At 33.4% G+C, this 15,827-nt stretch overlaps 2 protein-coding genes across 2 annotated transcripts; one reads left to right on the top strand and one right to left on the bottom strand.

Annotated features, from left to right (window-relative positions):
- Window positions 1-6,484: 6,484 nt before the first annotated feature.
- LOC112755778 (ankyrin repeat-containing protein BDA1) lies at window positions 6,485-9,781 on the top strand. Its single transcript, XM_025804071.3, has 2 exons — window positions 6,485-7,228; window positions 8,848-9,781. Exons 1-2 carry the CDS (start codon window positions 6,605-6,607, stop codon window positions 9,616-9,618), a joined length of 1,395 nt encoding a protein of 464 aa, XP_025659856.1. The 5' UTR covers window positions 6,485-6,604; the 3' UTR covers window positions 9,619-9,781.
- Window positions 9,782-13,777: 3,996 nt separating this feature from the next.
- Window positions 13,778-14,848, bottom strand: LOC140173773 (serine/threonine-protein phosphatase 7 long form homolog). Its single transcript, XM_072198355.1, has 4 exons — window positions 14,477-14,848; window positions 14,179-14,294; window positions 14,003-14,084; window positions 13,778-13,924 (listed from the first exon to the last, which is right to left on the bottom strand). Exons 1-4 carry the CDS (start codon window positions 14,846-14,848, stop codon window positions 13,778-13,780), a joined length of 717 nt encoding a protein of 238 aa, XP_072054456.1.
- Between the last annotated feature and the right edge of the window lie 979 nt (window positions 14,849-15,827).

Genomic DNA, 15,827 nt, shown 5'->3' with positions numbered 1-15,827 from the left:
AAAAAAATTAGAACAGAGAGAAACCAAATATGGAATGACGGGGGAGAAGAAGAAAAAAGAAGAAAGAGAAAAAAGGAAGAATTGGAAAATCGCTGGCAAGCAAATCTCCTCCGATTATCCATGCCTCTTCCAGCTTCTTTTTTCTTTTTAGAAAGGAGCTTCCTGCTGAGCATGAGGTACATAAAAACCATAGCTCCAACGGCGGTGGCCATTGTCCTGGTGGCCACGAATTCACCTTCGAATGGTGATTGGAGAAGGAGAATTACTCCTGTTCTCTAAAATTAGTAATAATTTATTTTTTTTATCAATAAGTAACATATCAGTGACAAATCACTAACAATTATTTAATCAAAATCTCAACAAAATCTAAAATGTCTAAATCACAAAAATTATAAAAAAATAGATATTTTCATCAATTTCATAAAATTCTTATAATAAATAATAAAAAAATTAAAATTAAAACAAAAAGCTAAAATTTAGCTGAAAGAAGAGGTTCTAGGACTAGGAGATGTAGATGTCGCTGGAAAAAAAAATGGAATAAGGTAAAAGAAGTTCTGTTGGACAACTTGCACCCTGCGGTGTAGTCGCATTGACAATTTAGTAATGCTAGAAATCAAAAGGGTATTAACTAAAAATCAGCCAAATACGTTTGGGTGAATCTAAAATCTTTACGAGTTAATATATATGAATGTTTCTTCTGCTAAGTATCAGAATGTTTCTTTTTCATACTAAATGGATGTTCTTTTATATATTTTTCGAATTTTTTTGTATTACAAATGTGAATGTCTCTATTTCTTTAAAAATTTCATAATTTTTTTAAAAATTTTATAGATATTTAATTATTTTTGCTAAAACATAACTGGATATTTCTTTTATTAAGTATTAGGATATTTTTTTTATATTTTTGTATATGAGACTTGCTACACATACAAGTCTTTTTTACTTACAAGTTTTACAAGTTGCTACACATTAGGGTCTTTTAATGCGTTATTCAGTTTCCAAAACGCTACACTCACAGTGGATTATGAACGACTCTTCTTCCTCTTCCTCTTCTTCTTCCTCTTCCTCTTCCTCTTCCTCTTCTTCTTCTTCTTCTTCTTCACTCACCGTGGATTATGAACAACTCCTCTTCCTCTTCCTCTTCCTCTTCCTCTTCCTCTTCCTCCATGTATTTCTTCGTTATTCTCTTTGCCTTTTCATTAATTGTTTTACTTGCGTTTATTACTGGTATTCTTGCTTCCTTTTTTTTCGATTTTCATGGTTTCTGAAATCAAGTTTTGAAATCGTTTTGAAGATAATGGAACGTCAGAAATACACCCAAACGATTACAGAAATACACCCAAACGATTATAGAAATACACCCAAACGATATTTCTTCGTTATTCTCTTTGCCTTTTCATTAGTTGTTTTACTTGCGTTTATTACTGGTATTCTTGCTTCTTTTTTTTCGATTTTCATGGTTTCTGAAATCAAGCTTTGAAATCGTTTTGAAAATAATGGAACGCCAGAAATACACCCAAACGATTACAGAAATACACCCAAACGATATTTCTTTGTTATTCTCTTTGCCTTTTCATTAGTTGTTTTACTTGCGTTTATTACTGGTATTCTTGCTTCTTTTTTTTTCGATTTTCATGGTTTCTGAAATCAAGCTTTGAAATCGTTTTAAAAATAATGGAACTTCAGAAATACACCCAAACGATTACAGAAATACACCCAAACGATTACAGAAATACACCCAAAGGACACCTTATGCATAATTCAGAACTCTTTCTCTTTCTCCTCCTCATCTTCTGCTGCTTCTTCTTCTTCTTCAAAAACGATTTCAGAGCTTGATATCAAAAAATAATGGAAATCAAGAATAACGAAAAAAGAAAACAAAGAGAAAAGCACGTAAATGAAGAAGGAGAAAGAGAAGGCAAAAAACGAAAGAAAAGAAGAAGAAGAAGAAGAGGAAGAGGAAGAAGAATGTGCAGCAAGAAGAAGAAGACGGTGCAGTGAAATTGTGCAGTAACGGTTGAAGAAGGAGAAAGAGAAAGTAAGAAACGAAAGAAAAGAAGAAGAAGAGGAAGAGGAAGAGGAAGAAGAATGTGCAGTAACAGTTCAAGCGCGTTAATATAATAACTTGTAAAGACTTGTATAAAAAATGCTTGTATGTGGAGAATTTCTCTTTTTATATTAGAGGATTGCATTATTGCCTCTTATATCTGATTGCTGTATGTCTCAGCTTCTGTATATAAATCATAGTATTCTTCAATGGTTGGTTCACCCTTTATATATCTAAATTGGGAGTGGGGAAAAGCCAAGCATCAGAAATCACAAAAAAATGAAATAAGCAACATTCTAGGGAGAAAATTTGACAACTGATAACTGGTCATCAATGTGAATATTTAAAAATCAATCAGGACACCTAATAACAAATCTCATCAAAGGGAACCCCACCCGGTCATCAATGTGAATATTTAAAAATCAATCAGGACACCTAATAACAAATCTCATCAAAGGGAACCCCACCATCTGAGGTGAGAAAGGAATAGGATCATATGCATGCAGATAGATGAATGAAAACTCCCTTGAACTTATGTACAATTACACACACAAAGTATCCTCACCTACCATGAGAAGCAGTTAAGTATACGAGTATAAATTATGATGGCCAAAAGGGATCATATGCACATAACAGTTCCTCCGTCGCCTCCTCCCTCCACGCCCGCCATCGCCTCCATGGCTTCTCAGGCTGTCCCCCTGCCCTCGAAATCGCCGCCGCCTTAGGGATCGAGCTCAAGTTCAACTCCAACTACAACGGCGGGTCCGGTAACACATCTGGTTCACGAAAGGGAAGCGGTTCTTGTCGACGGTGGCAAATCCGACGAGCCAGATTTCGGTGATAGAAGATGAGTGGGTCGCAGTGGGGAGGCGGAGAGGGCCTGACGGAGAGAGAGGGGGGGTTTGTGTGTGTGTGATTGTTGGAGGTGGGTAGGTTAATGTGAGAAAGAAGAGGAAGGTTTTTATAGGTTTTAATTAGGTTTACCAAATCAATTTTAAATTTTTTAAATTTTGAATTTAAAAACTTTAAAATTAATTAATTATGAGTAATGCTAGGGAACCAAAAGGGTATTAGCCAAAAACCAGCCAAAGTATTTTTGGTGAATCCAAAATTTCTACGAATTAATATATATGGATATTTCTTCTGCTAAGTATCAGAATGTTTCTTTTTCATACTAAATAGATGTTCTTTTATATATTTTTCGAATTTTTTTGTATTGCAAATGTGAATGCCTCTATTTCTTTAAAAATTTTATATTTTTTTTAAATTTTATAGATATTTAATTATTTTTGCTAAAATATAATTAGATATTTCTTTTGTTAAGTATTAGGATGTTTTTTTTTTTTCATATTAAACGAATGTTTTTTTTATATTTTTGTTTAAATGCTTGTAACATCCACCAGAAATTTTGTTTATAACCTGGTTGGTGACATTTAAGTCTAAGATTACAAAGGAAGAGAAGTTTGTTGTCCCTAGCAAATCATCTACATAGGATGATGATGGTATTTATGTGGTAACAGAAATCAATTAGTGAGAAGGTGGATCTGGATTGAACTTGACAGATTCTCTGCATATATATGAGCTCCTTGACATCCTCTTCAGTGCATGTTGGATGCTCAAAGTCAAAACTGAATGGCCTCGGACAAACCGGCTCATCATTGATGGCCTCCGTCGCCTCCTTAGATAGCACAATCGGCCTCAGGCCTATGCCGGAGCTATTCGGTCTCGACGCGCCTGTTCCTGTCGCTGTTGACGCCGGCTCCGAGGGGGAAGTCACGTGCGCTGACGCGCGGAAACTCTGAGACTCGAACCCGAGTCCGAACATAAGGTTCACAAGCTCCCGATCTGGTAAAGACAGTTCCGACTAGAAGCGGAAGCGATCAGAGGAGTGGGTTGCGGTGGGGAGGCGGAGAAGGCCTGCCGGTGAGAGAGAGATTGATTGTTAGAGATTGATTGTTAGCGGCGCGTGATGGACAAGCTCAAATTCTGCAAGCTCGACTATTTTTAAGGGCGCAACCGCCAGCATATGCAAAAGGTTCCGAAGTCACTGAAACTTCAAAGAACAATGAGCACTATGGAAGGACAAAACAACACTACTTCTCAAAATGATATTGTTTTAAAGAGCACCAAAATTAGGACAAAAATTTTAAAGTGGATGATGTTCAGAAGGAAGAAGAGAAAATTATTAAGGTGTTCATAGAATGGTCCGATTAAAAAGAAGAAGAGAGAGAAGTGTGATACGCATTCGGAATTACTAATGATGGTTCTGCAGAGGGGAGGACAACCAAACAAAGAGGATGATAAGGGATATCTTCGTTATTAGAAAAATATTTTAGGTTTAATTATTTTGTTTAGGTTTTATACTTTTTTTTTTAATTGGGTCTTTATAGTAATTTTTTTTTTCAATTGAGTCTCTATATTTTTTTTTATTTCAATTCCTGCACCAATTTTTTTTTAGTTGGGTTCCTATACAATTAACTCAATTACTACCAAAAAGAACCTACTTGAAAAAATTTTTTTTGTCCAGAATCCAATTAAAAGAAAAAAAGTATAAAGACCTAATTAAAAATTTTGCAAAATTATAGAGATCAACAGAATAATTAAACTAATATTTTATTAAAAAAAAAAACAATTTTTATTAAACTACTCTTCTACTTTAGACCATGACAACAATAAAGAAGTATCGTGGCCCACAAATTCAGCCCAACAGAATACAAAAATTCAATTTTAATTTTAGTCTTTATTATCTTATCTTTATCTTATCTTTAATTGTTATTATCTTATCTTTATTTACTTTTATCTTTCATAGGACAATGCTCTATATATATTTAGTTTTACCCTCATAGTTTACAACAACACACTTCAGTACAATTCAATCAATCAACAATCAATAAAAGTTCTTTTCTTTGCTTTTCCTATTCTTTCACAATTTTATCATGGTATCAGAGCCATGGTATCCTCCTTGAGGAGGATATATAAGTTATCATCTCTTCGGTGAGAAATCACCATGCTTCTTTTTCAACTTCCTCCCACAATAAATAATCATAAATTTAGTTACATGCATCCAAGTGAAAATTCTACCACACTTTTGATTATCCCGGTTCTTTACCAGCAATTCCGTCTGCGCCTTCTTCTAGCATTTCATCTGCAATTTCTTCCGAGAGTTTCGTCAATATTCTGTTTCAGCAGTTCAATCTGCATCTGTTCTAGCAGTTCAATCTGCATCTGTTCTAGCAGTTCCATCTGCACTCTTATTGCGCTCTACGCGCCATTTGAAGACCACTCTTATTGCGCCATACGCGCCCTCTAAAGATCAATTTTATTGCGCTCTACGCGCTTATTTTTTTATTTTTTATTTTTTTATTTTTTTATTTTTTATTTTTTCATTCTTTTTTTTATGAAGATCGCTGCTTGCTCTCTCTCCCTCAAGCACAGCATCTCCTTTTATGTATTTTTGCCGTCGGCAGCTCAAGCTCCGCCGCACGCAATTGTTTAAAGATCGCTGCTCAAGCACAGCATCTCCTTTTATGTATTTTTGTCGTCGGCAGCTCAAGTTCCGCCGCACGTAATTGTTTAAAGATCGCTGCTCAAGCACAGCATCTCCTTTTATGTATTTTTGTCGTCGGCAGCTCAAGCTCCGCCGCACGCAATTGTTTAAAGATCGCTGCTCAAGCACAGCATCTCCTTTTATGTTTTTGCCGCCGGCAGCTCAAGCTCCGCCGCACACAGTTTTTGAAGATCGCTGCTCAAGCACAGCATCTCCTTTTATATTTTTGCAGTAGGCAGCTCAAGCTCTGCCGCACGCATCTTCCTCCGCGTCACCACGTCAGACGCGTTTTTCTCAACAATTTCATCGGAACTTATCAAAGCTGTGGATTATTGACATCTTCCATCCACCAGCTTGCGGGGGCGTATTAAACTACTCTTCTACTTTAGACCATGACAACAATAAAGAAGTATCGTGGCCCACAAATTCAGCCCAACAGAATACAAAAATTCAATTTTAATTTTAGTCTTTATTATCTTATCTTTATCTTATCTTTAATTGTTATTATCTTATCTTTATTTGCTTTTATCTTTCATAGGACAATGCTCTATATATATTTAGTTTTACCCTCATAGTTTACAACAACACACTTCAGTACAATTCAATCAATCAACAATCAATAAAAGTTCTTTTCTTTGCTTTTCCTATTCTTTCACAATTTTATCAATTTTAATATAAAATGAAATGCTAGAAATGATTTCTAATAAAAAATAAAGTTATAGACTATTTTGATTTTCATCCTAAATAGACTAAAACAGTACTAATACCTTTAAAATATAACTTGTCATGAAAAGTATAAGATTTCCTTCTTCCTAACAAAAGGGAACAAAAAAAGAAGATCGAATTTCCTTATACCAACCATCATTCTCACTTTTTGCACATATTTAAGTGAAGGATTGGCACTATGCATGCCCAATTAGCCAATTACAAACTTGTACATCCATACATATTATTAAATAACTAAAAAAGAGCACATAGCTAGTTAGTATCATTGTGTGGGAATCTGAAAAATGGCAAACAAAGCAGATAAGTTGGAAGAAGCTGCTATGTCCGGAGACCTGAACAAGCTGTACGAAACAATTAAGGAAGATGCACACATTTTGGAGAAGGTGGATGCAATCCCATTTGTGGAGACTCCTCTGCATATTGCTGCAGCTGCTGGTCATGTTCACTTTGCAATCCAGATTATGAGATTGAAACCCTCTCTTGCTTTGAAGCTCAATAGAGAAGGATTAAGCCCCGTCCACGTGGCTTTACACAACAATCATCACAATCTGGTGCGTCGCCTCGTACAAATTAATGGTAACCTGGTCAGAGTGAAGGAAGGAAGGGAAGGCCTCACCCCTCTTCATCTTGTGTGCCAATTTGATGATGACGATGAAGAAAACTTTACAACTTTACTGGAATTCCTCGACACTTGTCCGGATTCTATTGGAGATGTGAATGTGAGAAATGAGACTGCCTTGCACGTTGCTTTGAGATGTGAAAACATCACAGCCTTTCAAGTGCTTCTTGGCTGGCTCATCAGAAACGTCAAAAAAGGTGCTGAATATTTAGAACGCTCCGTGATGAACCAGATTGATGAGGATGGCAACACCATTTTGCACATTTCAACACTCATGGGGAATACACAGGTGCATGCGCTCTCTCCTTTAAATATCACCGTTATATTTATGAAATTTAATTTTGATGCATTCACTCTAAATTAATTTTATCTATACATTTAATTATATAATGTTATATCAATAAAATAATTATTTTTTTATATTAACAATGTGAATGATCATAAAAAAAGATTGTACAATTGTATAAACACTTTATACTATTAGTACATCAAAATTAAACTCTTATATTTCAATAATAATTAAATGTTTTGTTAATATTTTATTTTATATTATCAAAATTTAAATGTCGACTAAAACTACTAAATTTTGTTGACTATGTAATTATGTACCATTACTTTTTTAGATTTTCTATGAAAAATATTTAGTGTATAATTTTTTCTAAATACTCTTCATATATATATATATATATATATATATATATATATATATATAATTCATAAAAAATTATTTTACAATATCTAAATCCTAAATTTATAATATTTTAATTTAAACATAAAATACTTATCACGTTACATAACATTATTATATTTGCTATTATTATATACATAAAAATTAAAATAAATTAATAGATATATTAATATTTATTAAGATTCTACTTTATACATGATGAAAAGGAAAAGCTTATATATTATTCTATCAAAATATTCGTATTATTGTAATTTATTTCATCCAACATTTAATCTTAACAATAGAGATTTCACTTTAATTGTATTCTTCCACTCCACTTTTTATAGAGTTTTGTATGTATAGAATGAAGAGTAATACTTAATTTTATTTAATTTTAAAAGTAAATAAAAATAACATGATATATTTTATATAATATTTATTTAATTATTTATAAAAAATATATTTTTTTCACCTTTTTTTTTTCTGCACCATAACATGTACTTTGATATATATATATGGAAAAATTTAAGGGATCAGCAATTTTATTAAATTTTGGTCAGCATGTAACCAATAAGAGAAAAATGAATAATCTCATACCATTTGATGAAATCTCACACAATTAAAAACATTATTGATAGCTACTTGATGACTACAAATCACAAAAGTTACTGACCCTAGTTAGCACTCCTCATATATATATATACACGTACGTACTTGCCTAGAGTGCAATGTTAGAAACATGTGTATGTCCGAAATTTTGTTTGTTCGTTTTTTTTTTTTTTTTTGAGAAACACGTATATCTTTATTTAGGTCAATTAAATTGAGTTTTTCACTAATATTACCATAATAGAATTATTATCTTTGTAATTGATGAGCCAAATAACGTTCCCGACGTAAGAAGTATATTAAATGCATTGATAAAATTGCTTTAGGCTAACTATATTATCAAACAACTAAGTCACAAAAAAAAAAAACCATCAAACTATAGTATTTTATAGAAAAGTCTAGGTGCAGTAATTTTTGTGTTTTGTGATCAGCACTTAATTATTAGAAGAAAAGTGAGTGATTTCCTACTATTAGATGTAATCTCACACCATTAAAAATACTTTTAATGGCTAATTAATAATTACAAAACACAAAAATTACTCGCCCCTAGCACTCCTCGTATTTTATTATATATGAATCAGCATTACTCTAGTTCATTTGAGAATTCAGCATTTTAATTGACACGTTTTGCGCAGGCAGTTAAATTATTGGTAAGGTGTCCCTATATGAGTTTGAATTACAAGAATTCGTTGAATCAAACAGCACTAGACTTGGCTGGTTCTTCAGAGATTAAGAAAATATTATTTGAGGCCGGAACAAAACCTGGCGCATCAATTGAATCTCTCAACTACAAAGAAAAAGCGTCACAGCTGGCTTCACTAGATCCAAGGTCGAATTTCATAACTCGCCTGAAATGGAATATGTCCGGGGAACGGCGCGACGCATACCTGGTAGTTATGGTTCTTGTTATAACGGCCATCTATCAAACGGCTCTGAGCCCGCCAGGTGGGCTCTATCAGGCAGACGCAGACTCCTCCTCCTCCGCCACCACCACCACTTCATTATCCCTGAATTCAACCGTTGTTGCTTTTCTCAAACCCCGAAAAAGAGGGGAATCCGTCATGCCTGCCTTTGAATTCATTCTTATACAAATCCTGAACTCTCTCACACTTTTGTGGACAATATTACAGAGTTTTATTCTGGTGCCAGGAGGGTACATGGCCTTACAACTCTTGGTCTCTCTCACTTTATTTGTCGCTAGTTATATCATCTCTATCCTTTCTATATCCCCCACCTTCGCCATGAAAGTTTTCGCTCTGATTTGCTTTCTTGCACCCCCAATTGTCTGCGCGCTGGTTATTGTCTTAAACGTCATCCTTTTCAAGGCAAATTATGAACTCAAGTTTCACCGGAAGCTTCGAGACTGTTCGACTTTACTTCGTATATTCGAGTTTGATTCTATCTAATGACTTGACCACAGGGGGCCTGGAGTTCTCTTTCATTCTTTTATTGTTAACGCAATCTGATTTTTTTTTATCAGTGTTTTCCTTTTTTAATTTTGATTTTGTTGTAATAAGTTATGGTTGTTATGTGTTATACTTTATTTAATGGCGCCAGATATTTCTCAAAGCTCAATCTCAATTCATTGTATGTGTGCCTGAATCGCAGAAATCAGATTCAGAAAGATTCCAATTGATTGAGTAACTATTGTGTTGGGAATCACCGATAGATTATCCATTGTTGCTCACTTCAAATCAAGCAAGAGCGATAGGAATTGAAGAATTTAGATCGAAACAAAGATGATGATTCCACACTCTGCATCTGAGAGCTGAGGAGTATACAAGCACGTGTTTACATCACAAGCAACTGAAAAAAATCTTACTCTCAACTAATAACCAACAACTATGTTTACGAGAGTTGGAAGTTTATGTTTTTTTTTTTTGGGGACTGGTTGGAAGTTTATGTTAAAGTAACTTATGTTTGACGATCTTTATATATAAATGTATTATAGTAAAATAAATGTTGTTTGAATCACATTATTCAAAATCACTCTTAGATAAAAAATAACTAAAATAGACATCAACTTAAATAATTTTTATATATTATCTTATCATTTTAATTTAGATATTTAAATAGATTTTATTAATTAATTTCAAATAAAATTAATGTTTATATACTAAAATAAAAATAACATATAAAAATTGGTAAAATATATTTTTAATTAAAACTAACAAAATATAAATTTTAGAGAGTATTAAGAAAAATAAAAAATTAAATATTTATCTTGGTAGTGATTGAAATAAATCAAAAAAAATTTTATGATATTTTTTATATAGTATTTTTTTAGTATTTTTAGTACTCTTTTTTAGTATACTATAATTTATTATTATTATTATTATTATTATTATTATTATTATTATTATTATTATTATTATTCACAATTAATTTTTTGTTTAATTTACTTTATGTAATAAGACTAATAAATTATATTATAAAAAGACAATAAAAAATATACAAAAAAATAATAATTATAAAAGTGTATAATATCAAATAAATAATGAATAAAAATAAAAATAATAAATAATTAAAAAAGAGAGTTCATATAAACAAAAATAATAAGAATTCCATAAATAATACAATAACATGCATAAAGGATAAAGTTAGTAAAAGATAAATAAAGATGGAGTATTGATGGCTAAAAGTTCATTGGTAAATTACAGAAGTTTGAAATTGTTGCTTATTGTAAACGTGATTTTGAATGCAAAATCACTTCTGCGTTTATAAATAAAAAATTTGCCAAACTAAAAATTAAAATTTTTAAAACATCTAAACGTGCTTTTTCTCTTTCAACTGAGTTTGCCAAACATATCCTACTTAGTAACAATTGTCAACCCAATTCCGTTAAGTAACTAACAGGAATCTAACCAATAATAAGTCGGCTCAGGATTTGGTGGTCCAGGAACCTTTGGACCATTTAGTGGTCCAAGTAGAAAACATGTTTTTAGAATTTTTTTTATCAATTGCTACGTAGTCTTTGAACTAATTTTAATTACAAATCAACCCCATATATTTTATTTAATTATAAAAATAGTTTTTTATTTTATAAATTATTATTTTATCAATTATCTATTATATTTATTAACAATCAAATAAAAAAATAACAACCAATTATATCCTCCATTCATCCTAATAATTCCAATTGATTAAAAAATTAACTTTGATCTCGTTACGTTCGTCCATGGCTTCCAAACCGTGTTTCCTTAAAATTCAATCGATTGGTAATGGAATATCCATCTACTCAATCAATTGGTAATGTTCTCATTTTTCAGAATTCTGTAGGATTTTTCACAATTTATTCTATTCTACTTTCATAAATCACAAATAGGTTGTACAAATCCTCATTAATCCAATTTTTTTTTTCAATCACCATAATCAGGATCTTATTATCTTCTTGCACCAATATCAATGTATTAACATAAAAACAATTTTTATCACTTAATTTAAATCATTGATCCTGTAGTTTGGTCTAGTTTGGACGAAGAAAATGTATTTCTACTAGTATTAATTAAATTCGTGATACTACATGAGGAAATTATTTTGGTAACCAAGTTTAACCAAGTTGGTTCAATAGCTTATTGGTATAATAAAAAACAATTGATTGAGTAGATGGATATTCCATTACCAATCGATTGAAATTGGCAAAACATTCAACTTCATCACCTTCCAATCGATTGGATTACATTACCAATCGATTGAATTTGGCTAAAACTTCAATGTCATCACTTTCCAATCGATTGTATTTGGCAAATCCATGTTGTTTTTGTAAATTCAATCGATTGAGTAACAACAACAATCGATTGTTTTGAGACATTCATTCGATTGGAAAGTATAAACAATCGATTGGTTTAAGCTTTTTACCATTCTACCTTACAACTTTCAATCGATTGTTTTGAAAAACCAATCGATTGAATTTCAAGAAAACACGATTTGGAAGCCATGGACGAACGTAACGAGATCAAAGTTAATTTTTTAATCAATTGGAATTATTAGGATGAATGGAGGATATAATTGGTTGTTATTTTTGTATTTGATTGTTAATAAATATAATAGATAATTGATAAAATAATAATTTATAAAATAAAAAATTATTTTTATAATTAAATAAAATATATGGGGTTAATTTGTAATTAAAATTAGTTCAAAGACTACGTAGTAATTGATAAAAAACTCCAAAAACATGTTTTTTATTTGGACCACTAAGTGGTCCAAAGGTTCCTGGACCACCGAATCCTGTGCCTAATAAGTCAATAAGTGTTTTTGAACTACACTCTATATTAATTAATTATCATTAATTAATAATTATTTAAATTTTATTTTAAAAAATATAAAATTAAAAATTATTAATGACTATTATTTAAAGTTGACTAGTTAAAAATTATTTATTTATACTTTTTTCTTGTCAGTCACTTGGCTAAGTTTATTATATGGACTTAATAAATAATCAACTATCTAATAATAATTAAGCCTAATCATGTAACACTACCAAATCTTTGTCGAGCCGGAGTGTGAATTATACAGTAGTAATATGTAATAATTAGAGTAAGAAGATGAGACTCGTATTGAAGAGAATTAGTTGTGTATTATAATTAAATAGGTATTTATAGATACATCAAGAAGAACTTGTCCAGGAAACAAGATCAAGAAAGATGAGAACTAATTTAATTTATACAGGGCTCTAATCCATTGTTGAGACTTATAATTTATTTTATGAGTGTTGAAAGGTCAAAGATAAGGATAGCATGCATAATTAAAGACTTTGAGCATGTTGTAATTTGATTTCACTTTATGTAACATCTCATAAGGTAATTTGTAGTTTAAAATTTTGGTAGGGAGTTAATTTATCAAAAAGACAGAGGTTAAAAGGGCATCTTTTCAAAAAGAAAAAGAAAGTTTGACAGTGATAAAAAAAGATCAATTCATTTCAACTAAGTGGCTTAAGAATTTGAATATGGTTTGCAAGGTGGTGTTTTGGCTGTTTTTGGAGGAAAAATGTGTTTTACGTCTAGGTGGATGTCTGTGGTCCAAGACCAATACGCAGGGGACGTGGTGCTTGCTACACGTGGAGGGTGTGAAGATGACGTGGCAGCATGTGGTTGGACGAAGAGAGAATCACGCAGGGGGCGTGATGACGTGGCTGAAGATGGTTGGCTGGCTGAGCAGCACATGGGGGCGTGCTGACTCAGCAAGCGGGGGGGGGGGGGGGGGGGGGCGTGAGGAGTCAGCAAGTGGGGGGTGTGCTGACGTGTATGTATCACGTGGGGGCGTGATGAGTTAGCACGTGAGGGCGTTTTGACACGTGGCAAGCTATGATTGGCTGAGACAATCAGCACGTGGGGAGCGTGGTGAAAGCTTTCCTCTATATAAGGCAGTGCTAGGGTTCATTTTCATTCTGAGTAAGAGTGTATGAGTGTTCTTTGGGTGTGTTTGAAGCGTAATGGAGGGTACCGCAAATTTAGTGGTGTATCGCGACGGTGAGATAATACGTAATACTCATGAGGGAGTGAGGTTTGTGTGCCAAAATCCGTTTTCGTTTGTGGTTCCATGCACCATGACGTTAATGGAGCTTCAGAATGGTCTCTGACGCATCACTCGGTCCGCAGGGTGCCATTCGATACACTCGAACGACAACAACGGAGCAACGGTATCACACACATCAAGATGTCCATGTAACTCACCGGGTATGATCATTCCTTCGTACGGCCGCCACTCAAACTGTCACATATAATTCGTACGTCATAACCCTAACATTAATGTTTGGAAATAGGAATCACACGAACCATAAATATTTACCTCCTGCATGTAGTCTATATCATGCCTAAAATTCGCTATGGTCTTTGCTAACCACGATGTGGTCCGTTCCGAATGACTCCACCTGATACATCATACGTTGAAAAAATTTACATAAGTAACCGTAAATGAAATATGCATAGTAAATATAATCTCCGACAAGAACCATAAATATTTACCTCATGGCAACTGGTATCTCAGCAGGTGGAAGGGTATGTCTCGGTACCGGTGCAAGACACGGCATTCGCTCCCGTGCCCAAATAAACAACAGATTAAGAGGGCCATCCATCTCCTTCTATCATATCGTGATGCACGGCATAATGCTCTGTAAAGATGTGCAAGACATGCTGACCCCCAACTATAAGTATGGATCTGCTCGAAATCGCGAAACAACGGTAGATACTTCGTGTGGGCGTATACGGTCGACTTATCTGTGAATAGGGTCGACCCTAACACACAGAAAATCTGACATCTGACGTATCTCCTTATGGACTCTTCAGTGTCCAACGGCTCCGCATCTCTGATACGTCGAACCCAACCAAGCTTTATATAGGATTTCGAATTACTACTGAGTACTGGTTCACGTCCGAATACTGCCATGCTCTGACTTTGAACGAAGTCACTACTACTGTCAGTCCATCCACTTACAGGTTTTCCATCGATAGGTAAGCCAAATATATGTGCGACATCTTCTAATGTCACTGTAATCTCACCCACCGGCAACACAAAAGTGTGAGTCTCCAGCCTCCACCTTTCAACCAGAGCAGCTAATAAAGGGTGAAATCCTTTTATCACCCAAATCCTCGATACGTGGTAGAATCCCGTGGCGCGTAAATAGTTTTTCACCATCGGATTTCACGTCTGTGGCGGATCCAGTTTACGCATCAACAAATTCCTGTTAGGCTGCATTAACAAAAATATATTTGTTAGATAAATCATAAATATAAATTTATTAATAAACAAATATTAACATATTTATTTATTTTAATATTTTATTTATTAAAATCATTAACGTGGTAATATTTACTATTTAAAAAGTTTATGCTTATATTTATTAATATACAAACCGTTTAAATAGATATATATATATATATATATATATATATATATATATATATATATATTGTTATTATTATTATTATTATTATTATTATTATTATATTTTTAAACAAAAATAATGTCTCTTTGTCCCGAGTCCCATGCTAAAAGAAAGCCTCTCTAAATAGCAAACAACTCTCCTTGCAAAATGCTACGACTCTCAATTGTTCCCAGATAGCCTCGTTGCCACCTTCCTTTCCAATCTCTGCTAACACAAGCAAAACTAACTCGAGCACCACTGCCAGGATAGCTAGCATCACAATTAATCTTAAAGGTACCCACTGAGGGGGGAATCCAAGAGCCACTAATGGTTGAGGGGATAGATAGTCGTTGCAACTCAAAAATATTTCGGAGCTCCTTTTCTAAGGACAAAGCCATGCCAATCACCTTGTCTGTGGTCCAATGCTCGTGAGGATGAAAGATCTCATTATTTCTCGAACACCAAATCCACCAGAGACCAGAAAAGAATCTAAAAGGGCGCTGTTTGCTATTATATAAGAACCAACTCATCAAATTCACTGGTTGATCGGAGATCCCTAAAGCTTGCCAAACAAGTTGGGCTTTTGGACAATCCCGAATACAATGTAAAACCGATTCCTGACCTGAGAAACATCGTGGACAGCTATCCGTGTGCGAAATGCCCCTCCTAAAACGAAATGCAGCAGTAGGAAGAGCCTCCCGAAGACATAGCCAGGCCAAAAATTTGTGCTTTTCTGGAACATGTTGACGC

Source organism: Arachis hypogaea, chromosome 6 (assembly GCF_003086295.3).
Source record: "Arachis hypogaea cultivar Tifrunner chromosome 6, arahy.Tifrunner.gnm2.J5K5, whole genome shotgun sequence".
NCBI lineage: Eukaryota > Viridiplantae > Streptophyta > Magnoliopsida > Fabales > Fabaceae > Arachis > Arachis hypogaea.
This window is presented reverse-complemented; position numbering and strand designations above follow the sequence as displayed.

Excerpts from the sequence above, each read along its gene's own strand:
- LOC112755778 (XM_025804071.3), top strand. The coding sequence starts at position 6,605 with ATGGCAAACAAAGCAGATAAGTTGGAAGAAGCTGCTATGTCCGGAGAC. Across the intron at positions 7,229-8,847 it reads CACTCATGGGGAATACACAG|GCAGTTAAATTATTGGTAAG; the intron begins GTGCATGCGCTC and ends CGTTTTGCGCAG.
- LOC140173773 (XM_072198355.1), bottom strand. The coding sequence starts at position 14,848 with ATGGTGAAAAACTATTTACGCGCCACGGGATTCTACCACGTATCGAGG. Across the intron at positions 14,295-14,476 it reads AAGAGTCCATAAGGAGATAC|AAGGAGATGGATGGCCCTCT; the intron begins GTCAGATGTCAG and ends ACGATATGATAG. Across the intron at positions 13,925-14,002 it reads ATATAGACTACATGCAGGAG|TTTGAGTGGCGGCCGTACGA; the intron begins GTAAATATTTAT and ends TATATGTGACAG.